Source organism: Lutjanus erythropterus, chromosome 18 (genome assembly GCF_056507025.1).
Source record: "Lutjanus erythropterus isolate fLutEry1 chromosome 18, fLutEry1.hap2, whole genome shotgun sequence".
Lineage (NCBI taxonomy): Eukaryota > Metazoa > Chordata > Actinopteri > Lutjaniformes > Lutjanidae > Lutjanus > Lutjanus erythropterus.
In genome coordinates this window covers 22,350,846-22,375,534 of record NC_139334.1, presented here as the reverse complement: position 1 = coordinate 22,375,534, position 24,689 = coordinate 22,350,846, and the positions used below count along the sequence as shown (strand labels likewise).

General features: G+C 41.1%; 1 protein-coding gene across 8 annotated transcripts in view; it reads left to right on the top strand.

Annotated features, from left to right (window-relative positions):
• Positions 1 to 5,787: 5,787 nt before the first annotated feature.
• Positions 5,788 to 24,689, top strand: part of tnika (TRAF2 and NCK interacting kinase a) — a 97,575-nt gene continuing 78,673 nt past the window's right edge. For all 8 annotated transcript variants that reach the window (XM_084741917.1, XM_084741913.1, XM_084741919.1 and 5 more), the window contains exon 1: positions 5,788 to 6,196. In XM_084741917.1, the coding sequence (XP_084598043.1) occupies positions 6,140 to 6,196 (57 nt within the window). In that variant the 5' untranslated portion in view covers positions 5,788 to 6,139. The remainder of the gene's footprint in view (positions 6,197 to 24,689) is intronic.

The window sequence follows — 24,689 nt, the reverse complement described above, 5'->3', positions numbered from 1 at the left end:
CTCTCAAGAATGGGTGATATTACCACATGTATACTTTTTTGTTATGTTGTAAAACTTTTTTAATCTTTGTTAATTTTTTTTTTCTAGTGAACATTTTCATCTGAATTGATGGAAGTTTTTTTTTTCAGAAAAATCTTTTGTGTTATCAAAGTTTGGCTTCTATTATTTTTTTTTAATTAGAGTAACAGTTATTTAGCTCTGTCTCAAATATGTGTTTTTGCTTTTCGTCATAGTTTTTGCACAATATTTGAGTGCAAGAACTATGACAAAAAAGCAAAAACACACAAGCAGTTTAAACGAGAAAGAGAAAGTAATAAAATATAAAACACTATAATGGATAATTGTTTTCACCGAGATTGTCATTCATGCACAACAGACAGTTTCAAACAAGCATGGAGACGATGATTCTGATTAATTCCACTGTCAGTGCCAGTTTTCCCAACATAATGAAGACAGTTACTGCAGGGGATGTTAGTAATATGGAATATGTTAGTTTTATTGTTAATGCTGAATGCATGCAAACACATGTAAGCAATGTAAGACCTGAGAACAGACAGGCCCTCTTTCTGTTCTTCTGTGGAAAGATGGATTGACATATTTAATGGCTGGTTTGTTAGAATTGTCTTGTCTGTGTTATGAGAGAAAGTCTTCCAGAGGAAACGCCTTTCATTCGCAGGTGAAGTAGCTGTTTATTTGCCAGAGGATGTCTCTTCTCCTGCCAGGTGTCAAATCGTGCTCAGCGCTGGGTACATGTACACAGACATGTTTTCTTGAGTACCAGGCAACTCCGCTCATTCAGGTTAACAAACCTGACCTCTTTCTGTATTTCTTGTATTTAGACAAGTTTAGTGGCTTGGAGTGGAGTGAAGTTTCAGTCACTGTTTGCCTTACTGTTATCGGGGTACAGAGCAACGTGTCACTCATTCAGAACTGGGACAAATTAATATTTTGAGGTGGTTTTGATTCTTCTGCTTCGATTATGCTGGAAAATATATTTTCAAAGATCAAACTCTTCGCTATTAGACCCTGTAACAGGCTGTCCTAGTGAAAATTTAAGATTTTTTTTAAAATTAAATGTAGACATCAACTCTGTCAGATGGAAAAACAATATGGTCGTAGTGAGTGGCTATTTTTTTTTTTTTTTTTTTTTTTAAGTTTTTTTATTTGGCTTTGATTTAGAAGGACTACAGCACTGAAATGTTATGATTGAGACACATCTGATAACAATATCATTTAATGAATTAAGCTAAATTCCTGCCTTTATTAAACCAGGAAGTGAGACATACCTACACCTTAGGATATGTAAGTTCAGGAGTTGATGCAAATCTGGGACACAACTTTAAAGGGGCCGATATTTTCATGAAAAAAAAAAAGATTTTAAAATAAAGATGATTATAATAATACATTTTTACACCTATGTTACCAGTAGGTATAGTTAGATTTAGAATTACATTATATATTTGTACATGTGTATAAATCCTTAAAGATTAAATTTTCATGACATAATTAGTCACAACTCTCAAGAATGGATGATATTAACACGTATACTTTTTTGTTATTTTGTAAAAGTCAGCAAAGAGATGTTACATCCAGCTGCCATTTTTGTTAAATTTGAGAAACAAGTTATTGTAAAAACTTTTTTAATCTTTGTTCATTTTTAGTTCACTCTTTAGTGAATATTTTCATCTTAATTGATGGAAGTTTTTTGTTTTTTTTGTTTTTTTTCAGAAAATCTTTGGCGTTATCAAAGATTGGCTTCTGTTTATTTATTTGTTTATTTTAGAAAAACAGATGTTTAGCTCTGTCTCAAATATTGTGCAAAAACTATGACAAAAAGCAAAAACACACGAGCAGTTTAAACGAGAAAGAGAAAGTAATAAAATATAAAAGTGCTGTAATGGATAATTGTTTTCACCGAGATTGTCATTCATGCACAACAGACAGTTTCAAACAAGCATGGAGAGGATGATTCTGATTAATTCCACTGTCAGTGCCAGTTTTCCCAACATAATGAAGACAGTTACTAAAAAAAAAGCAGGGGATGTTAGTAATATGGAATATGTTAGTTTTATTGTTAATGCTGAATGCAGACAGACAGACAGGCCCTCTTTCTGTTCTTCTTTGGAAAGACTACAATGATTATGGATTAATTTATTTAATAGAGTTGGTTCGGTGGAATTCCCTTGCCTGTTTTGTGCCATGTCTACCTGAGGAAACGCCCTACCATTCACAGGTGAAACTAGGTGTTTATTTTCCAGATATATTTTCTCCTGCCAGGTAACAAATCATGCTTGGTTACATTAATGCAGACATGTTTTTACAAGTGAACGACGGAGTGAACAAATCTGGTCTCTCACTGCATTTCTTTTATTTAGTCAAATCTAGTGGCTCCTAAGTTTTTCTTATCATTGGCACGGTTTCAGTCACAGATTCTACTCTTTCTAATTCTTAATTTTTAATTTTTAATCTGTGGCACTTAAAGGGCCGCACTGTCAGTTGTTTTTTTTGTTTTTTTTTTTTACATGAAGTTCAGTTTACTCTTCAGGCTTTCAAAAGTCTGACTTTGTCTGTTGTTGTTGTCTTTTGATTATTTCACAGGAGTCCTGTGTGGAGCCTCCTCTTTCAGACTCCACAAAGGACCACTGACTGTTAAGGAAACAACTCTACTGAGCTGCAGTATGGGAAATGTAGGATCCAGTGTTTTCAGACCTTCACCCAGACTATAGGAACTAAGAGACAAGATCAAGGGTAGAAAAAGATTCTTTACTTAAAGTTACAGCCTATAAAGGTTGTTGTGATTTATTAGCAATGAAGTATGATATTAAAAAGTTTTTGTTAAAGTTTTAAATATTTATTTGTGGATAATCACCTGAAAATAGGCATCACTGTGTTTCCGTTACCTTGGGATGTACCATTTTCATCTACAGAGCGTGCAGGTCTTCTTCCACGGAGGCCGTCATGTTGCAAAACCATGTTTCAGTGGCCAAGAACATTCTGCAAAGTCACTGCTAGACTTCTCTAAATCCTACACACTGGTCCTTTAAATATAAGTAACACCACAGAGTAAAACTACTCAATTTAAAGTTTTGCATTAAAAGCCTTAAATAAAAGTGTCATCCCAGAAAAGTGCTTGAAGTATCAAAATGAAAAGTGGTCAACATGCAGCAGAATGTCTCTTGTAGGTTTTGCATATTAACATGTATGTATAGAACATTCCTGTCTTCTGGGCCGAGGATCGAAGGATGGAGATGCTACAAAGATTTGTGTGAAACATGGACTTTTTCAGCGTAAACTCGTGCACCGCACCTATTATACTGAGGCTCGGTCAGCAAATATTTATAAGAATGTTTCCCTAGTTTATGATTGATGCCAACCAACCAAATCTTATCCACTCTTTTTGGCTCTGCCCCTCGTTGTACAAATATCGGACTGATATTTTTGCCACTCCGTCTGAGGTCGTCTGAGGACATTACAGCTTTTACAACCTTATTGGCCCGACAGCTGATATCGATCACCTGGAAATCAAGCATACCTCCCTCTCATACTCACTGGATCGGGGACATCCTATGTTTCCTTAGACTAGATAAGATATGGTTCTCTTATTTTTTGCTCCTGTTTTTCCTCTTCTTACGGTATAATGACTGTAACTATGACCAGCTATTTGAACGGTATGTTCATGTGCACAGACCGCTCCTTTGTTTAACTACGGTCTGTTGGAAAACACAATAAACAATGTGAGTGAGAATGAAAGCAATGTCTGAAAATATGTTTTTGTGTAATTAGTATTACTGCTACACAAGCATCATTTTAATAGTGTAGCTGGTCTGGAGGGAATTGATTTCAACTATAGCTGCAGTATATTCTAATGACCTTGAATCTGCAAAGTCAACTGTAGAATAAATGTACAGCAGTGGTGTAAAAAGTAGAAATATTTCATTTAGTAGCATAAGAAGAAAGGAAAAGTACAGTAGTTGAGTAAAAATACAATATTTTTTACCATACATTTTTGAGTTTCCTAACTTTATGGAAGTGCAGTGCTAAACTGCTCATGTGCCCATTTAAAGTCTAATGTCACAGGCATGGGTGGAGTTACAAACAGGAGAGGCTGGGGATAGTTGCGAAACTTTTTGCTTTGATTTGGATCAGACCAACCACACCTTTCTACCTCAAACTAACATCTGTCTGCCGATTGCCCACGCTGATTAAAGATGCTTACATATGACGCATCATTCACAGTATTTCTCTGGAAGGAAAAGGTCAATGTTGCAATGGACACTGATCCTGGGGTCTGTTGCAACGTTCTAAAAATACATTCCTTTCGTGTCAATAAATATAGCATTCTGGAAATCTGCACTGGCTCACGACATACTATACTTTATTTAGATATTTATCAAATAACTGTTATTGAGTTTTGTTTATGCGAAGACCTACCTTGAGTTACACAACTTTATTTACCTCTCAGTGACTTGCATGCGTTGAAAAAGACAATACACGTTTGTATTTGGGTGAACTATCCTTTTATATACACAACAATGATGAAAAACTACTTGTGTGATTTGTTTTGATTGTTCAGCTTTGGGATAGTTACAATATGTTGTTGAAATGGTCTCAACTCAGTCATGACAGAACCTCATGTGCTCGCTAGAGACCCTGACCTGAACACATCCAAACACGTCACGTAGATTTCAACAAAACAATGATTCAAACTAAGTATGTTTTGATTTGACACAGGGCACTGTGACAAATGTGCAGCTCATGAAAAAATGTATTTCATACCTCCAAAACTTTCAATAAATGCAGCAACAGATTGAAAGTGTTTTCTGTCTTCCTGGTGGGAAGAGGGTCTAACTGAGCATGTGCAGTATGAGTATCAGCACATTTCCCATGTTGCAACTGTCCCCAGTCTTACAAAAACATTATCACATGGCATGATAATCGGTTAATCTGATCATTTTTTCAATAAAATACAGTTAAAATACATTAGGCGATTAATTTAGTATATTAATAATCAATTAAATGATCAATCATTGCACTCTACTTTGAATGGTTTTGTGTGGTGCTCTTATTATTTTGTCCACCTTCAGAACCAGTAGTGTGGTGAACAAAAGGTATTTCTGTGACATAAAGTTCATTACATAGATAAAAAAGACTTCATGGGATGCTGTGTGTATGTATACTAAATAGTTTATTTTAGTTATTTATATTATTTTTAGTTTTCTTTTCTTCTTAGAATTAAAACTAAAAGCAACCAGAATCAAAAAGACTTCTCTTGTCAAAATAAATCAATGAAATAGCCCAAATAAATGTCTCACAGGAACATACATTTCTTTTTTTTTTTTTTTTAATTTTAGTAACACATTTTATAGATACAAATATTGGAAACAGATAGTCAATATAATGATATCCAGAGAAAAAAGTGCATTTAAATAAACCTACAACCAATTAAATAGTATTGAATAAAAAACATTACAGGATACATAAACTTGAACTTAAAGTAAAAATGGATAGTGTCTCTCAGTCTTAAAATAATCTTTAGATTCACATAAATATTTTGGGGATAAATTGGGGATATTAATCTGCAACCTTGAATTTATGCATGTGAAATTTCCCATGCAGACCCTATGAAGATTTTTGGACAGAAAAAAAAAAAAAAAGAGAAAGTTTGGGAGTCCCTGCCGCCTGCCTCATCAAACCCCGCCCAGTAACAGGCGTGGTTTTGTGAGGCAGTCGGCACTGCGCTCCCCCTCCCTCCCTCCCTCCCTCCCTCTGTATATCCACTGGCTGTCACAGCAGCAGCGGCTCCAACACCAACAGTAGCAGCAGTTCACTCTCCACGGCGCTTCACCTTTTTTTCTCTCCGTACCGTCTCCATCCCGCAGACATGGACCCGGAGGTGCTAACGTCCACGGCGCGCTTCTCGCTCCCCATCCTCCCCGCGTTTGCGCTCTAGCCGTGCGCTCCCGGGCCCCGAGGCAGGCACGTCCCGCTGCCGAAACCATACGGAGACTGTTGTTATTTAGTCCACCGCTGAGACATCACTGTGCAGGACAGACATAGAGACTGAGAGGACCACACGGTCGTGACAGCAGAGGCCGTTTCAGGATAAACTGAGAGCCGCTTTTTTGTGTCCTCCTCCATCATGGCGAGTGACTCTCCAGCTCGGAGTCTGGACGAAATCGACCTGTCCGCTTTGAGGGTAAGATGATCTTTTACAAATCTCAGATCACCTGAGAGGAACCGGTGTGTGTGTGTGTGTGGGGCCGTGCGTGCCGTGCGTTTCTCCTTCTCCTGCACCTGACAGCAGCAGCAGCGCTCCCTGAATAGCAACCGGCAGAGAGGAAGCTGCAAGAACAGGCGGATGTGTGGGAGCCAGGCCGCCACAGTGTGTCAAATTATAGATCAAATAATATATTTAGATATTAACGAACGGGACAGCTGCCTCCTGCATCTGAAGCCTCATCTTTATCCAGGAAGGTGGATGGTGGTGTGTGTGTGTGTGTGTGTGTGATGCTGAGCTGAGGTTGTAGCTGAGATTTTTGCTGACCTGGATAGATAGAGGGGGGGTTTGTGTATCTCTCTGTTTTCACAGCCTATTATAGGCCCATCAGACAGCAGTGGAATTTAACCTATTTCTCCCACACACACACACACACTGCTCATTCTCCTGGCTTGTGTGTGTGTGAGAGCGAGACAAACTGTTCCTGATTTCAGAGCCAGATTGTTATTTTCTTTCACTAAATGTTAAACTAGCTTCCCCCTATTGCTTGTAATTGCTTCTATGGAGCTATCTACCCTCTGTGTGTGTGTGTGTGTGTGTGTGTGTGTGTGTGAGTGCCATGCTACCTGTAGTCAGGGTAGTCTGTATACCCTATATCAAAGCTGAAGCTGTGCATGCTGCAATAGCCAGTTCTTTTGTTCATCCGGTGTGTATGTGTGTGTGCGCGTGCGCTGCAAACCACAACACACTCACATAGAGCCAAAACTATCAGGCAACCAGTTGTCAACTACTAAATTAATGGATGACTCATCTTGAGTCATTTTTTAAAGAAAAAACAAATCAAAATTCTCTGATTTCAGCTGCTCAGATGTCATTTTTTTTGTTTCTTTAGTCGTCTGTGGCAGTAAACTGAATATCTTCGGGTTGTGAACAAAACAGGAAACGGTGATCAACATTCTTCACCTTTTTCAGACATGTCATGGACCAAGCGTCTATTAGATTGATCAGGAAAATGATCAGTGTTTTCTGGTTTGTTTAGTCATCTGTGCCAGTAAAAGCAAAACTAGACACAGCATTTTTCCACAAGTTTCTGACATTTTATGGGCCAAACACCTATTAGACTGATTGAGAAAATGACTGACAGATTATTGATAATGAATCGATAGTTGCAGCCCTAATCTAGCGCGAGGAAACTCAGGTCAAAATGTCAAACTAGGCAGTGCAGATCACGAATTAAGATTCTGTTAGCTGTATTATCCATTTCTCACCTCAGATGTTTTCAGTATCATATTTCAGTGCATTGTTTAGCTGTAATGTAAGTTAACTGCCGAATATTTTGATAATCAATTAATAATATAAGTTATTGTTAAAAAAAAAAGTAAAAATTCTCTAATTTCAGCTTCTCAAATGTGAATATTTTCTGGTTCCTTTAGTCATCTGAATATTTTTGGGACAGAACAAGAAACACTGATCAAGATTTTTCACCATTTTGGACCAAACAGCTAATCGATTAATTGAGAAAATGATGGGCACGTTGATTGTTAGCTGCAGCCCTGCGCTCACACAGACAGACACACACACTCACAGCCTCCTGTGCTTGTGTGTTAATGCGTGGATACCTATGTTTTTGCTCGGCTTGGCATGCTGTGTGTGTGTTGTTCTGTGCGTGTGCTTCTCATGTGTGGGTGTCTGACACACAAGTAAAGGATGCTGCACATGAGAAAAAGGGCTCCAGCTAAAGATCTGTTTGCTGCTCTGAGAAACCACATCACACACACACACACACACACACAATGCAGTTGTTGTCTGCCTGCCTGCTTTTACCTGCTGCTTCCTTGTCTGCTTGATTGTGCCCGCATGTCCGTTTTTATACCCTCATTCTGTCTGTCTCTGCCTGTCTCTTTCTGTCTGTTTGCCTGTCTGTTTTTCTGCTTCAGTCACAACTGCTCATCCATCCACCCGCGCGCTGCACTTCCTTCTTTTTTATATCAATTTTATCGCCCGTTTTTTTTTTTTTTTTTCAGCTTCTTGTTTGTCTGACTGACTGAATGCACCTCCCTGTCTATCTGCCAGCCGCTCTGTCTCTTAGCATTATCTCCCTCTGCCCACCTCCTCGCTCCCGCCTGCATGAAGAGTGACGCTCACAGGGGGGAAGGTGGATGAATTGTCGACAACAGACGTTACTTTTGAGGTTCACACCGGCGGTGTGTAGTGTGTTGGAAGTGGAATGGAAAGGAGAACATGAAAGGAGAAGGAGGAGAGGGAGAGATGAGGAAGAGGAGGGAAGTGTCTGTGCATTGGGAGTCAGCCCATGCATGTCCTGTTCTTTCAGAGGCGTGATGTCAAGCTCATGTCTCTCACTGTGACTCAGAGGCAGCCACAAGGACACGGCGTGCACACAGAAAAAAATGCTCATGCTTGTTTTTACACAGTCATGTACTGTGTGAGAATTTTTAGGAGCAATCACATCAAAAGTGATCGTTTGACTTCTTCTTTATTTAAATGTTTTTGCATGTGTGTATGTGCACTCTCATAGATTATCACCAGAAAGAGACAATAGTGTTTCTTTGGCTCGTGTAATAAGTGTTTCTCAAACATGACATCTGAAAGCGCCTCATGGTTTGTTAGAAGAATGAGACTGAAAAACCTGCTGATGGATTTCTTGTTTCAGGTGTTTGCTGTGTAACAAAGCTTTGTAATGAATAAATAAAAAACAAATAACTTTGTTAGTGTTTGTGCAGCCAAAAACCCCCCCCCAAACATCCCGTAGTGTCAATCAAAAGTTGGAACAAGCCAAAACAGAACAGGTGATTTTCCCAACCTTACGGCGAGTTAACTTTACCTGGGAACCAGACGAATCTCCAAGCTCGGATACATCTGGCCACCATTGGCCTTTGGACTGTACGTCGATGTCTCTGCTGCTTTGGTCTTGGCGAGACTGAACTGTGAACAAATGCATGTAACCAATGGAGCTGCATTTTTTTTAAAAAACACTAAAATGTTCACATCTGTCAACCCACTTCAGTCATTTTTATAATCAAGGGTTCATGATCTATGTGATCTTTGTTTAAATAATTGAAATCAGTTAAGAAATAAAAAATCTTTGCACTTTTTTCCCAGAAAAATTGCAGCTCCCCCCTTTGACATGTTCACAGGTTGGTCTTGCCAGGACTAATATGGACTAATATGTCCATGCTGGCCGCCCTCCCGTTCAGAGAGATTTCCTCCCGCCCTGGCTCTAATCAGGCCAATCAAAACCATTTATTCAATGTGGGATGGGTTTGATACAATGACTGAGGAGCCTCATGGGTCCAGATTTGAAAAATCACCAGTTAGGCACAATGAGACCAGAGCATAACTCCTTTGATTGTTTCATTTTGTGTCCTCTGGAGAGTTTCCCCTGTTCTGTCTGTTCTGTTTATAACTACAGTTTTTAGTTTTATTGCTTGAATGTCCCATGATATTTGTTGCAGTGACGTTAGTGTGCACATGGAAACGAACCTGGAAGCGGCCTCTCTGATCTTTAAAGTAAAGAGTTAAAGAAAATATTCATAGAGTTGAGTGGAGGTGTGGGTGTGGGTCCCTAAATTGTAGAAGATAATGCGTTTGGGTGGGTGATGCATGGATGATTTATGCAGACATGCATCTGTGCACATACAAATCGTGTAACGCAGTATTACTTGGATTACTAAGTCTAACGTAATTACTGATTTGAAAAAAGTTGCGCCTTACACTACGTGTTACTGGGAAAAGTAATAATATTAGATAAACAAGTTACTGGGTAACGTGTTAACGCCCAAGACTGAAAGTCTGATGCAGAAGGCAGAGCTGATCAAATAAGAATCAAGATTCTGTTACAGCGTTGCCTCATTCTCGCCTCAAATGTTTTCAGAAACATCTTAGTGTGCTGTTTAGCTGTAATTTGACAAAAGTTTAAGAACAGGCCGCCATTTTTTTCAGCTTGAAAGGGAACCAAACATCCTGACTTGCATGTGACAAACAGCATTACATCACGTTTTGTTGCTCTGATTGGCTGTAGGTCCAGCTGCGTCCAGATGCATTTTGTTGTTCACCCCGTGGAAATCAAACAGGAACTAAGAGATGCCAGACTGGCGATGCCAGGCTAAAAGAGGAAGTAAAACTTGTTAATGGATTAAAGCTTTTCTTGTAGTCTGTTTTGGTGTCTTTGGCAGTCTTTTATTTATAGGTCTCTGTATGTGTGTACTCACAGCTTATCACCAGAAAGAGAAAGATCCTAAAAGTTTCTTTGGGTAATGTCGGAAGTATCTCTAATGTGAAATCTCCAAACACCTTATGGTTTGTTAGAATATGATATGTTAGAAGACTGAGACTGTATTAGGGCTTCGACCAACAATTATTTTCATCACCAGTTCATGTAGACTCCATGAAAACTGTAATTCGAGAAAGTTTGCCACAAGGCTGCCATTTCTGTCCTGCTTGAAAACGGACCAAGCACCGCCCCAAAGTGCATGTGTCAATCAGCATTACGTGACATGTTTTGTTGACGTTTTGGTGTTTGAACAGAGAGATCCCAGACTGGTGATACCAGACTATAGTTAGTGGGAAGTAAAAGAGTAAAAGCTTTGGTTTTTTTTTTTTTTTTTTTTTTGACAGCGCGTACAGTAAGCTTGTCAAAAGCATGGAAGTATTGATACTTTTTCAATACCACGTGTTAGAAAACAATGCAATACTCAGTTCAGTTCAGTCTTTATTTTCCTGCATGAAATTTGGCTTGCAGCAATGTCAGACAGTGTTCAGTGACTTTTTCTGTACCGGCACTGTGTGCAGGCTTTTACTGAAAAAAAAGGAAGAAAATCCTATTTTGTGCACCTACTACTTTTTTTTCTTTTTGCAGAAGTGTGTGTGTTTATTCTCTCGTCCTCACAAACATGCATCCCAAATTCTAGGGAACCGTTTTACGTAATATTGGCGTAAAGCCTTTTAAGGCGAGCACCACAGAAGGCTTGAAAAAGACCAAGATTAATCCCTCAACATGTCTGGACATGACTGTATTTATCTACATACAACAAACACTTTGTCCCGCTGTCTTTGTCTGCTTCTGTCTTTCTTATCTCTTCATCTGTTTCACTTCTGCTCCCGTCCTTCACGTTTTTCCTTCTTCTCATCTTTTGTTTTGATTTATCATGATACCCCCACCCCCCACCTCGAAGCACACACACGCTCTCAGATGAGTGTACAGTCAACTACTGGACTGGCTAGACAGGAAGTAGGTCAGCTGGCTCTGGCGAGGTGGGGAAGGGGGGTGGGTGGGTGATTATAATACTGGCATGGGTGGTGGTGATGGGGGATTGTGTTTTTCTGTGTGTGTGTGTGTGTGTGTGTGTATAGGAGCGGTGGAGGGGTGTGGGGGGTCATGGGGCAGAGCTCTCTCACTGGGCTGCTCTTCAGCGCACTGACCATCACACACACACACACACACACACACACACACACACACACACACACACACACACACACACACACACACACAAAGAGACAGACAGGACTGAGTGGGAAGTGGCACAGAGAGAAGTGGCTTTTCATGTTTGCTGCCTCTGCACTTTTCCCCCTTTTTCTCTCCGTCTTTTGCCCTCACCCTCTTTTCTTATGCCTCGTCGGCTCCCTGCGACATTTTGCTGGTGTCGCACATCAACCTCCGGCAGCACCTGCATAGATGCCGCATGTTTCACTCGGGTGGGAAAGGCCAGAGTCACAGAGATGTCACCGCTGTTTCCCGTCTCTTTGTGAGTCACAATAATGACACAAAAAGACCAGATGAGGGTGAAACTCCGTGGTTTTGTTGACAGACAGACAGGCAGTGGTTTTTATATAAAGCGATGCGCACACGTGCGCACACACGCAGGTCAGAGGCGTCAGAAGCACGGGTTCATCCAGTCAGCTGACGAGAGCAACAGATGGTAAACCAGCAGGAAGTATAGCCTCTCTCTCACACACACACATACAGAGACACACACGCTGCCAATAGACAAATGTGCTGTGCAGGGACTCAGGTGTGAGAGCTGAGATGAAAGCGAGAGCAGGTGAGGATGAAGGGACACTGACATGGTCAGAGGGACAGACGCAGAGGGAGACAGATTTCAGGGCGCGAGAAGATGAACAGAGCTCAGAGAGACTTAGAGGGACAATGAGGGACAGAGAGAGCAGAAGAAGAAAGCGAGGGAGGCTGTGCTCGGGCGAAAAAGGTGGAGATGTGACCAGTGACTAAAGTAGTCCAAAGCAAAGACCCCTCTCCAGATCTCCCCCCTCCCTCCCTTCCCTCTCCGTCCCCGTTGCCCAGTAAGGCCGCATTCCTCGGCCCCTCACCATGGACGCCATAGTAACGGGGCCACAGCAGTGCCCAAGGCTTACACAGAGCTTATTCATGAATAGTCCATATACTGTATGGCAGTCTGTCGCTGAGAAATGCCCCTCTCCCTCCCACCCTCCTTTCCACTCTGCCTGCCTGCTTCTAGTTGACCTATTTTCTCCCCCCAAGTCACTGATGGAGTCTTTAATTCTCTGTTACACTTACACAAGCACTAAGATGTTTAAGTTGGCTCTGTATACATAAAATATGAAGTTACTTACTTTATCCTGCCAAATTAAATTAGATGTTTGCTGACGTTTTTTTAATGCAAGTGGCTGATTTAATTCAGATTATTTCAACTGGGGTTGTATGAGGTTCTTTATAATAGTCAGTGTATTATCTACAGTAGTGACAAGAGGGGCACCAGCATGAAAGCTTAACAATGAACTGCTGTGGATGGGGTCTGCAACAAAAGGTGTGATATTTAGAATATTTTCATCGCTTTACTTTGCCGTCAGACAGCCCTTTTAGATGGGAAATCGCTGTCCTATAAGTCAAATATCACACTCTTCAAGCCAACCAAACTCCATAGATGAAATTAAAAATCTTGCCCAGCATTACTGCTTATGGCTGCCTCGATCAGTTAGTTTGTTTGTGTCACTGTGTGACTTTATTGTTTTAAAAGGCAGATTACTTGCATGCACTTTTGCATGACCGCTACCTCGCTGAGCTACTGCCTGTGGTGCTCACACGGGCAGTGTTTCTGCTGCGGTGCTGCTGCTGCCACCCATATCTTTGTATATTTAGTTTGCAGAAGTGCCTGTGACATATTCAACAGATACAGTCATTGAACCTGCAGTGAGAGGTGTCATGGTAGAGCTATAATGTTGACATGACCGTCAACAGATTATTTTCACGGTGTATGTTTGCGCACGATGAAGCGTAGTTACTGCCATGCGTTTCGCCCATGTGGGCGGTGCTGCTCATGCGGGCTGAGTGACTGTTCTAACCTGTTACCTCCACTCTGCTTCTACGGGGGCTCGCTGACTGGTATCTACTGTAGGTAATACACGTACTATTGATAAGTACCTCATACAGCCCTACATCAGAAAATCTGAACTATTCCTTTAAGAAAATAGCTTACATTTGACCATACCGAGCCCAGGAAAGTTTTGTTGTCCTTAAACATTCAAGTTGCAGAGGAAAACTTTTTGAAGCACATCCTGTGATGTCGTTTCCAGCAAGAACGCCAGTGGTTTTGTAGTGTGTGTTAGCGCAGTTTCTGAGCAGGCGGAGAATATGAAATTCAAGGAAAAAGACATCACAGTGTCAGCCACAGGCTTTGATTTCCAAATGATTTCTTGGAAGCGTGCAGAGTGTAAACAACACAGCAATCAGCAAAAATGATGCAAAAACATACAGAATAAACAGAAGCTGTGATCCTCTAGATTGCATCTTTAAATTATTATGTTTCAGCGTGCTTTAAAGGCATTTAAGGAATACATTAAAACATGAGCATGCACAAGACCACACACTCTAACTCTTCTCTTTTCTTTCCTCTCATGCACAAAGTATCCACACACACTTGATCTGAAGTGCTTGAAGGAATCATGCGCATGTAAACAAGCCCATAGTAGGAGCTGAATCCCTCCGTTGTGTGTGACTCACGTGGCGCAGGGCAGTAAAGGCATAAAAAGATGGATTGAGATGACAGAGGGAGAGAGCAGCGGGCAGAAATTGAGAAGAAAAGATGAACGATGAGGGGGACGGCGGGATGGACGCGGGGAATGACAGGAAAAGGTGCGAGATGACAAGCTGGCAGAGATGGATGGATGGAAGGCGAGGGGCGAGGAGCGGATGGGTTCATTAGCATCGCGGAGCAAACTCCGCAGCGCGGCTCGTCGTCTTCGGCGGGCTGTAAATCTGTGATTAAGAGTTGACTCCTGTTAATGTACTGTACATGTCTGGGTGAGACGTACTGGGAATTAGGCTACCACAGCAGCTCCTTGTAAAAGCAAGCAGTGGTGAGCCATGTTGTTAAGTGTAAGTGGTTTTATGAGAGGCAGACCCGGCCCCAGCATGACTCCTATCATCCTCTTAGGGTCTCTAATTCAATCCACCTCACTTCTCTGTAATTCACTTTCTATAGACAGTAACTGCACTCACCTGTCTAGTGCACAGACACATATACTTAAGATTCACAGTAGGCGTATGATCCAGAGAACTAGAATTATTATCAGTTTTCCAAATACTTTTTACCTCTTTGCTTTGAGTCTGCCATAGTTGGGCATTTTGTCTCAGCCGCCTGAGAATTACAAGTCCAGTATTTATTCTCCTTTTAGCTCTGTTTTGCTGTCCACTAACAACTGAGGGAAACATGAGGCTTCTTAGCCAATAAATGCTCCACTATTTTCACTAGCTAGTCGCTAACCTGGCTGTCTGCTGTAAAATGGCGTAGGGCTACAGTAAATAGAGGATATAGCTTTCGTGTCATGGAGCATTTCTATGCACTAATTTCTTTCAAAGTCCTCTCTGCAACTGTTAACATAAATGCAAAAGAAATGCAGAACTGTTAAAGTAAGGATAGTTATAGTAAAACAGATCATACACTTGGGCAAAATGTTTGGTCTGTAAAAATAATATATTTGGAAAAAGCAAGAACCTGCTGATAAACTCGGGAATTTCCAATGACATATTAGACCACATAGACCATTTATTTAAGAAAATAAATTATTATACTCCACCTGCTGGAGGCTAGCTTGATGAGAGCGCAGCGACAGTGAATCCAGTTATCTGATGTCTAAGAGCGCTAAAGGAAATCTACAGTAAGGAACATCAGTATTTTGTTGATTTTGGAAGCCCCTGTGGACAAATACGGTAGCATTTCTACCCTTATAACCAAAAAAACCTCCTCCTGCATCTTCTTAACCAGCTGACACACTGTAACTTTGCGTAGGAAAATGTAAACACAGGCTCATTTTTAATCTGATTTCAACGAGAGGCCGACCCGGTGGCAGGCATTAAGAATAACTATGTGGAAAAGGCTAATCTTTTTAACTTATGTAGGTCATATAGAGGCATCAGTCATAAACTGAGAATGTTTCATAACCAGTTAAAAACTCCTTGTAGTAGCTGTAATTCCTCTGTTAGGAATGTGTGGAAATTCATTACTTAGTCTTGCTTTTTAGCTGCAAGAATGTTCAATGAACACACCGACTGAAGCAGAAGAGAATACTTCTGTTTTACTGTTTGAGAATGTACAGTGTGTTGAGACTAATTGTACTGTAAATTTACATAAAGTTGAGTTTACATGAGCAGTCAATCAATCACTTACGGTCGATCAACAGAAAATTTACAACTATTTTGGTAGTAAATTAAGTCAAGAAATCAGCTGTAGCCCTTCTGTGCACAAGCAGAGTTGACAGCATGTAATCCAAACGTTAACTAGGTCTAAAATGTTGTTTTCATGACTTTACAAGCACATAAAGAAGGAGCTGCTTTGTTCTTTAGTGTGTAATGAGTGCAGTTTGTTTTGCGATTGTAGTTTATCTCCTTAATTTGTGCCACTGTGTCAATAAAACCTGTCGGATCAGATTTCCGCACTGATTTTCTGCACCGATTTACTTCTGTTTTTGTGGAACTCTTATTGTCACTTACTGCACCTTTGGTGTTTTTTTTTAACCTCCAAACAACTAAATGATGTGTTGACACGAATGCGTTATTTATCCCTCTAGCATTCCACACGTGTTGATGTCGTTCTGCGTTTGTGCGTGTCTGTGTGACAGATGCACTGGAGATAAGAATGTTTGCTCTTGAACTGATAAGAGGAACCATAACGGATCAACGTCTCATTGCAAGGTCTCAAGGTTTTTGGTCATAAAACCTCCTTTGATCAGCGGGTTACGTCCAGCTTTAAACTGGACACTTAGTCTGGACACTCTGTAGCTTTCAGTCCTAACAAGAAAGTAGAAGTACAAAGTAATTGAAAGTGATTAATTAATTTTTGCAGGTGTAGTGTGGAGGTTTGCCCTCCAGTCATTTTGAAGAGTTCTCTGGAAAAACGGAACGGGAGTGGCACTAAACACACACACACACACACACACAAACACACACACACACACACACACACACACACACACACACACGCACACACACACAGACACACACACACACACACACACACACACTTGAAGTTGAGTGTCAATAGAGGATCATGTGAACAGACTGAAGATGAATGATCAAGTGTTGAGAATTTGGCTGTGACCGTAGATTAATTATTAATATTAAATGCTAAACTTTCTCATCCATTCATTGTCATTTCTTTAGTGCTGCGGTTGGACAGGAGTTGCTCAGTGAGGTGGGGTCACCCACCTCCGATTAGAGGATGTTAACCTTCTTTTATAATAGAAATTTCATGATGGAAATAATTCCCCACTGGTTGTCGTTAGCATTAGCCTCGCAAGGTTCAGGACGACGACGAAAGCAGTAGATGGCATGTTGAGCCATTTTCAACTCATGAAGTGCAGATTTTTCGAAATATTGTCACAAATATCAATGTTAACACCAGCTTTAATGGTTTTCATCACAGTACAGTCTAGTGTTAAAAGTGTCAAATATCAATATATTGATAAAAATGTTGACACTGAATATGCTGAAATGCTTTCAGTACCAGCTGCTCTTTCCCGCTGTCTCTTGACACACACCGCTCAGTGTTGAGTCAGATTTGTCTCCTTGGTATTGAAAATGATATTGAATGAATATCAGTATTTTTCAATATATCGATATGAGGAATTCTAGTATTGCGACAACCTTAATGCAGTCATAAAATGTAGTTTACAGCTCAGAAAACATGAGAGACATACAAATATACATGTGCTTCAGCTCAGGAGTCCTCTTTGTCACGTTACACACATGATCATATGGCATAATGAGCAAAAGCCATTAGATTTCATGAAATAAAACTGCTTGTTTCAACACAAAGCTTAAATGGGTCAAACTGACCCACAACACAATAGTAGGATTAGTGAAAAAGCTATCCACAGATAACCATTATAGCTATTGTTGTAAATGTTGATCAGGAGATCAGTCACACTTGTGATTACGTTGTTGACCCACAAGTGATTATTTGCCAGCAGTTGTGGTGCATGTTGTTCAGGGAATTGTCATCTGAATTGCTTATGCGTGCATTATGGTCAATTGCGCCCCACATCAGCTTCGAGTGAGGTTTCGCTGATGGGCGGATTTTGATGCAAGTCATTTGTTGCGGTTTTATAGTTAATGTTAACCAGGGCTAGCTTTTGGTTAGGTAAGAGTTAAGGTTAGGAATGTAGTGGAGAGGATTAAGGTTAGGTTGAGAAATGACAGAATGAAAGCAGTCAGTAAAAGTCCTCACACATGTTGTAAAGTGGCTTTCACAAGAACTGCAGCCCTGCACTCTAAAACCCATTATTTCTAATGGCCTTTGCTGCTCATGGACCAATATCCCCTATTCAAAGAGAAGAGCGGATCCAGTGCTGCATCCATCTCAGTGCCCAAAGTTAATCCCACTCCATCGTACTTTCGCACAAAACCACGTCGTGTCAAGAAGAAGGGGCAAAGGAATGAGAAAAAGAAGTTGGAGGGAACATTATTCAGACCAAAGCAGAACTTTTATCTGTAGATGAACTGAGATGTCAGTAGAAAAGCTCTCTTCTTGTAGGATGTTTTACCAGATGTGTGTAAAAAAAGAAATAAATAAATGGAGATAAGCCATTTATGACCAATGAATGTCATACTGTCAGTGTTGTATTGAATGCGACCGTAGTAAGATAACCTCTAATTCTGACTTCTAGATAAGTGGTGAGTGAGGTTAAACCATGTCCTATCTTAAAGACACTTGCGATAAACATATCAGTCACTGTTGTTGTATGAAGGCCTTGTAAGGCAAACTCTTGAACAAAGAATGTTCTCATAGAAATTGAAGGAGGTTGTTCTTCCTTTTAGAGTAAACCTCTTCTCAAAAACTGAAACTTACTTCTCTCAGCACTTTTGTGTACAAGTTAAATTTAAGGGGACAGTTCCCCTGAACTATAAAAAAAAAACATATTAACCTGTAGTGCAACTTATCCTTCTAGACTGTTTTGGCGTGACTTGCAGAGTTTTGGAGATATTGGCCGTAGAGATGTCTGCCCTCTCTCGGGTATAATGGAATTGGATGGCGCTCGGCTTGTGGTGCTTAACGTGCACCCTCCAAGAAAACATTTGAAAAACTCAGCAGCAATGTCTCTTTTCAGAAATTATGTCCTGGTTACTTGAGATAATCCAATGAGGTTGTTGTGAGCAGTGTCATGTAGGAACTACTTTCCACCAAACTTCACCTTGTGACTGTATCACCGTGCACAAGGAGACATGCATCTACTTGCGGATGAGAGGCTTGTCAATATCAATGCCCTCATCTGTGACTGAGTTGTAACACTAGCAACGAGCTAGCCGATGAAGCGATAAGGTTGGTGGGTGTAGCTGGGTAGGAAGAGTTTCTTCAAGTTTCTTCAGGTTTTGTTGTTTTATCAGCTAAGAACAGGATAAAACAGAAGCTTACAAAAATGCACAGGGATATAATTCCAATTAAGTATTTAAGTAAGTAATTAATAGCATAAACTGGTGAAAGAAGCTAAAAGAATAGTCCGTAAACAAGTTGCTGTTGCTTTGCAATGCTACAGCATGACAGACTGTTAACTTTAAAAACCATCTATGATAGAAGCTGAGAAGAGTGATAGAAACGGAGCACAGGTGACGTGCTGTGAAAATCTGATGTTATTGCATCGCAGATGATGAATGTGCATGTGAATGTGAATGTGAGACTTAGGGGTGTAATGTGGTGCCGGGATGAAACTGCTCACAACAAGGTCTGTTCATTATCTTGCATAAGAGGGTCATGTTTTCTGGAAAAATGCACTGCTGTTGAGTTTTTGAAATGTATTGTTTTGGTGATTTGAAAGCCACAGGCCGTATGCCATTTGGTTCCAATATGTTTAAGAGAAGGCAGACACCTCTACGGCCGATATCTCCAAAACTCCGCAACTCATAACAAAACAATCTAGATGGATAAATAGCAATAGAGGCCAGAGGACAAAATTTTTGATTCAGGGGGGGAACTGTCCCTTTAATGTGTTACTTATTCAGCAGCTTCTCACAGACACACACACACACACACCGTGATTCATCGGCCACCAGTGAGGTCATGTGGCAGTCATGTGACGCTGGCAAACATTCAAAAGGAACACAAAATGAGAAAAGAGGAAGGGGAGCAAAATAGCTCTAGTCATCGGGAGCTCTAAACCGCAGACGCGCGGACGTGCACACACGCACACACACACGCGGGCGCACTGACAAAGCCCGGCTCACGCTGAGAGCTCATTCTGCAAGTGGCCTATAAAATATGAATGATATCGTGCTATATTTTTATCAGCGAGCCTGAGGACATGTATGAACTGGAGCAGCAAAAAACGCTCTGTTTCTCCAGCCACAGCATTCATTCTGTATGCGGTGCATGGAGGTGAGGCTCCACATGCATGCCTGCATCATGTGTCTTCCCCTGCTTGTGGTGCATGCATACATGCATATACATTTACAGCATGTGCCTCTGTGTGTGTGTGTGTGTGTGTGTGTGTGCTGATTTTTTTTTATCATCTGTTTCTGCTGTGTAAAAACAGAAAGAAAAAGAGAGTGCATCCTCAGATGTGTCTTGGGAGTTGCTGTCAGAACTTTGTATGCAGCTCTGAGAGTTAATTCACACAGCTGCCAAACACAAACACACACTCGCAGAAAGAGAGAAAAGGGAAGTGAGGGGAGGAAAACTCTACCTGCTTAAGCTGATAGCGCGGCAAACAGTCACACTGCCTGCAGAATGCTGCTGTCTGCACTGTTGAAAGAGGCTCGCAGTCTCTTTTTCGCCCATACACGCGTTTAGTTAGACACACACTCTTCATTTTGTGCCCACTCATACTCGTTAGAACATTTGAACACTAGCCCTTGTGTAGGAGTGTGCTTTTGGCACAGTGTGTTAGTGTGTGTGTGTGTGGTTATATGAGAGTGTGAGAGAGCGAGACAGCGGGAGGATGTACTTGAGACGGAGTGTGAGAGAATGAGTTTGTCGGCTTTTGTGTGTGTGTGTGCCAGTGTTGTTGTATGTGAGGGAAAACTGCATGTGTGAGTGTGTGTGTGTGTGTCTGCTGCACACAACAGAGAAAGAGGGGTGAAAAAGCATCACGAAGAGGAAGGAGAGAGCAAGAAAAGCACAAGGCCCCGTCTTCAGAAAGCACTGACAGGTTGACAGGTCTGCTGAGACCCGCAGAAACAAACATATAGAGAAAGAGCGAGGGAGACACAGAGGGAAAGAGAAGGATGAAAAACAGAGAGAGAACAGAAGAAAGAGAGACATTAAACCTTTAAAGAAAGAAAGGCATGCAAACACGAGGGGTGGAAATAACAGGATCCATTACAATACGACATTACATCAATTCTTTGGACAATTATACGACATCTGCCATGATTAGATCTGTGACCGTGTGGATTTTTCTGTGACCATGGCGAAAAAAAAGACATATTCACATAGGATTGGGGTTTACCACAACTGCCCAAATAATTATGTTTTATTGGGCTTTATTGAAGGATACTGTCATAAGCATAAGCATAGCTCCTTTAAGGAATTGGGCAGTACGTGATACGTGTCTGGCGTGCATTTGAGGTAGAGCCAGCAGCAGGTGAGAGCAGACAGTTAAACTTAACAGGAAGTTGTCAGTAAATGTACAGTACAGGTTACACTTTGCTAGTTAATAAACACAGCAGCTTCTTAAGACCAAGAAAAGTTATTCACAACTGCTGGGAAAGTGAAGGCAGTCGGCCCCAAAGTAAACTGAGCAGGAAAGGCTAACGTTAAGCTAATGCTAACGCTAACGTTGTACCTTTATAACGTCGACTGAGTTGCTCCCTTTCAGAAGCTTTGTATTCCAGCCTTGAACTGCTGTGTCTTTTTTGTTTGTGGTGGTGGTGAAATAAATTCATCATGATATATCCATTCATAACGCCTGTTGAAAACAGTTGTTGTTAGCATTTTTTTATTTTTCCGTCCACTGACAATCCCATGATGCCTCGGGTCAAGTGTCGAACAATCAGACACTGTGTTCCGGACTTGTCTTGTGTGCACCTCTGATCTCAAAGGCTTTGCACAAACCCCTCAAAACAACCTTTGTGGTGTTAATGGTAATGTCCCCGACCCTGTGGTAGACATCTGCGATACTGCGGTGATCCTCTTCGTCCCACCTCTAGCCTCGATATCACTTTGATTTGATTCAGTTCAGTGGCCTGCGATTGGTATGAGATGATATTATATTCCTCTTTAATACAGTCAGTTAGAGAAGAGGCTGCTTTCCTTAGATTTCAAATATATTATTCATACTTTTTCTCACTCGTCACTGGTTTAAGTCACTGCATTTCCTGACAGAAAATCACAGTTGAATTTCAGCCTGCATGCATGTTTTTTTCTTCCTAACATTGATGAAACAGAGTAACTAATATTGCCTTAGGGAAAGCAACGGGTTGGTAGACTAGATGCTCTGCAGTGGTGTGTCATGTTTCCTGAGTATTTTATCTTGTAACAGCGTGGGGAGTGAATACCCTTACTGTCTATTGCTTGGGAATTTCAGAATAAAGGTGTATCCTAAAGATGACTATATGGATCAATGTTTTCACTTTGCATTGATGATACTGCACCATTGATCACTGAATCGATCCAGACAGCCTGTACATAATATTAGGTCTATACTGTGATGCACAAAAAGTTCTTGAAAAGTTCAGTCATTTGGCCATAACCCTTCTCTATGTGCTGTGGTGACACACATCTGTGTGTTATGCCAGCAAAGTTAGCTGTAAGTGCAAAAGGAAATTCACAGATATGGCATGAAAGAGAAGTGCAGAAAGAGAGCAAGTGAAAGCAACAAAGAGACAGACCTCGAGGAGAGCGAAGTGACGAGGTTAGAGGGGAGAGACGGGGATGGAAATAGAGTGCATGTGTGGCTTTTCTAAGCGGAAATCAAAGGAGGTTTTTATTGAGAGGGGAATTGTCTGTGAAAAGTGTGTATCGTGTAATATCGTCTGTTGTGTGGCTTTGCATGAGTCCCAGTGCAGATCTGCACAATACCACAGTTTATTCTGGTGAATCAGAAATAAAATAAGCCTCTAGCTTTGCCCCCAGTAGAAGATCTCATGTTTAAACGTCTTCTTTGGCTTGTCCCTAGATGATATTGTAGAGCCATTTTCGAAAAAGGGGAAAAAAGAATGAAAAACGACAGAAATGACTCTGAATAATGGTGTGCTTTAGCTGACCCAGTAGAACTGAGAGAAACAGAGATATTTACTGTTCAAACTGACAAACTTTTGTAAATTCTGAATTTGATGCTTGCTACACGTTTCAGAAAAGGTTTGGACAGGGGCATCAAGAGACTGGGAGAATCGTGGAATGCTCAAACAACCCCACCTGTTTGGAGCGTTCGAAAGGCAAACAGATTAACTGGTAAAGGGTGAGCACATCACGATTGAGCGTTAAAGGGGCGTTCTCGAAAGGCTCGGTCGTCTTCTCAGTCTTTTCAACGCTAAACTGCAAGGAATTTAGGGATTTCGCCATCTACAATCCATAATGTTATTAAAAGATTCTGAGAACCCATGCAGAGAAATTTGCATGTAAGGGGAAAGGCTGAAAACAAACATCGACCGCCTTTGACCTTTGACCCCTCAGGCATTTAAAAACTGCATTAAAAACCCACATAATTTGAAAAAACACTGTCAGTAAATACAGTTTTCTACAAATGCAAGTTAAGACTCTACCATGCAAAGTGATCAACACATGCTGCCATCCAGATCACGTCTTTTTCAACGCCAAAAGTTGAAGTTGCATACCAAGCAAGAATGACAATTACTGTCCGCAGTTCCCAAACACTATATAACAAGAGTTAGTAGCACCTCGCATCATTAACAGTGGAGGACTGTTAATAATAGACACTGTGAATATGGGCCCAACACTTGATGTGACATCTCCACAGGCACCTCTGGCAGAAAGACTGAAGAGTGAAGTTGAAGACGGTTAAAACAGACACTAAAATAAATTATATGAAACATTTAAAAAACTTTTTAATAGCAAGGATGCACAAAAAAAGGCATGAGAGAAGCTGGTAAAAAGGGCCTCAGTGTTTCTGGGACTCTGCTGGAATGAAAGAGCGTTGGAAAGCAGGAACTTGTCCTGGACTCTGTCAGGAATGAAGGAGAGAATGTGCAGATAAAAGAGCGAGAGAGAGACATAGATGGACTTCGGCCGGTTGGAGAACAGAAGCTGGTGGAGCAGAGAGAGTGTGAAAGAGCGAGAGAAGGAAGGAGAGGGTGAATACCAGCTATTGTTGGAATGCCGTAGCAACACACAGCAGAGAGGAAGGGGGAGGTGTGTGTGTGTGTGCGTGTCTGTTTGTGTGTGCGGAGGGGTCAGTGGGTTTTATGCTCTGTTCGAGTTGCTCCTTGACAGAGATGCGTCGAGCTCTGTGTTGGCAACCTAGCGACTGTGAGCTTAAATTATTAGCTAGTCTGGACAAAAGCCTAAAACAATCCAGTGCTGCATTTCAGACCGATGTATCAACACCCAGCTGCTAAAAAAAGACATCAGAACTGCTGGAGTTAGAGGCTCAACTCACACTATTGTTAAAAAAGCAAGGATCTGCTGTTGTAATATGGACAACAGGACTGCATTCACATGCTCCTCAGATGGTCCCATTTCCCAAGTTGGGAAGTTGTTTTCTGACTTTGATGTGTTCATAAACTTTTAAGTCATAATGTGGAAACAATATGGACGCTGCACCAGTGCATTTTCTAAAACCGCTAAAACAACCATCATTTGCTCTCGTTTGCAATGTTTCTGCCTATATGCTGTCAAAAGACAACAACTTTGAAAGTCTGCAAAACCTGCGGTACACAACTTGTCAAGTTGTTCGGACCTGACTGAAAATACATGAGAATTATCCCATTATTCTGACACCGCATGAATGTAGGATAAGAGTCTACAGACATGCTAGCCTGTCTGTAAACCAGTACTAAGGCATAGTCGCACATCGTGCTAAATGCTAA